A 1,541-nucleotide genomic window follows, 5' to 3' on the forward strand; every position below is an offset into this window, starting at 1 on the left:
CTGGGTTTTAGCTCAAACCCAGGACACATGAGAAGAAGATTGTGAGACACTACCTGAGCTCTGTGTAACCTCTTTAGCTCCTCTTGCTTTGCTTGTCTACGGGCAGCCTTCTGTACTCGCCGGGTCAGCTTGGCATTCAGCTCCTCTTCTGTGTAGCCTCTCTGAAGGAAGGGAAAAACAGGAGCAGATTTTATTTGCATGCTCAGACGTATGGGGGGAGGGATGATCATTTTGTCTTCCAAAAGGGAGGTGTTCTGTCGTTGCCATGGCTGTGTCAAAAGTCAAGCTTCAGTAGGCCAAGGTGTTCACATTGCCGTGAGCAACAATTTCAGGGTCAAATCAGGAGTGAAGAAACATGTAAGCCAGCTGCAAAGCTGTGATTTTATATATCCCATCCCGTCTTCCACTGCACCATGAAACCTCTCCCCAAAGATCAAACCAATTTTTATTCTATTTCTCAACAGATTTAATTTAGACAAATGGATTTAGTTAAATCAGTGAGTACAATACTGAGGGGTCATCTCAATTTTAGAAGGTAAAGGCAGGTCTACATGAACAGTTACACTAGTATAAGCTAAGAAATTATTAAGTGGTAATGGGATTTTCCTCTCTCTATTTTATTCTGGAACAAGAACATCCATAGCTGGGAGTGATACTGGTATAATCAGTAATGACTATCCGTGTAAATTTGTGCAACCTTTCTATGAATCAAGAAGGCAAAAATACATTTGATAGCAAACTGACATTCTGGTGTGAGATAGAAATCCCATTTCTAGAGGAACCCCACAAAACCAGCTGGTGTAAAACAGAGCAAACAACCCCTAAAATGCAAGTAGATTATTACAACACCAGAAGCCATCCAAAAGGAGAAAGGCTATGTTCACAGAAATAGAAAGGTACTTCCTCCTTTTTTCTTTTTTTACATTACTGTTTAGGGTTTAGGTTTTTACATTACTGTTTAGAGTTTAGTATTTTATCAGGTATACCACTCGGCCTCAAAAATATAGTAGAAAAGGGAGAATAGCTTCGCACTGGACTCTATCTCTAGGCTATAATGGTCCAGTTGCCTCTAAAATCCAAGCAGCTATGGACTGCTGCAACTTGGTTGTGTTGTGGTCTAGGAGGGCTTCCTCTCGGACTTTTAAGAGTGTCAAATAAACTTCACAACTGCACTGTGTGACTACAGTGAAGGTAAGAACTCTCTTCCCACATGCATGTATGTAATCTGTAAGGGACAGCTGTAAACAGATGTCTTCCACTTCTGGAAAGAGATCTTCTCCATGGACAGCCAACTTTAAGGACAAAATATTAAGATAGATCACCCTGAAATTTGCCTTATCTAGTTACTCTACTGACACATTCATCAGCTTACCTCTGGTTTAATGATCTCAGTGAAAACAGTTTACTGTAGGATTGCAGCTCTATTAAGAATCCCTCAGATATGCGGTTAGCAAGCACCACTGTTAAAGCTCCAAGAAGTTAACAGTTTACTCTTTCTTTTTTTAAAACACAAAATCCATAATGATCAGAAGGTAAAGGGA

General features: G+C 40.2%; 1 protein-coding gene across 1 annotated transcript in view; it reads right to left on the reverse strand.

Annotated features, from left to right (window-relative positions):
* Positions 1-53: 53 nt before the first annotated feature.
* LOC104274576 (protein-methionine sulfoxide oxidase MICAL3-like) overlaps positions 54-1,541 on the reverse strand; it is a gene marked incomplete at both ends in the record, with an annotated part of 28,729 nt that continues 27,241 nt past the window's right edge. Inside the window, one exon of the mRNA XM_009870248.1 lies at positions 54-161. Within this exon, the coding sequence (XP_009868550.1) occupies positions 54-161 (108 nt within the window). The remainder of the gene's footprint in view (positions 162-1,541) is intronic.

This window comes from Apaloderma vittatum, unplaced genomic scaffold, assembly GCF_000703405.1.
Source record: "Apaloderma vittatum isolate BGI_N311 unplaced genomic scaffold, ASM70340v1 scaffold43915, whole genome shotgun sequence".
NCBI classification, from domain to species: domain Eukaryota; kingdom Metazoa; phylum Chordata; class Aves; order Trogoniformes; family Trogonidae; genus Apaloderma; species Apaloderma vittatum.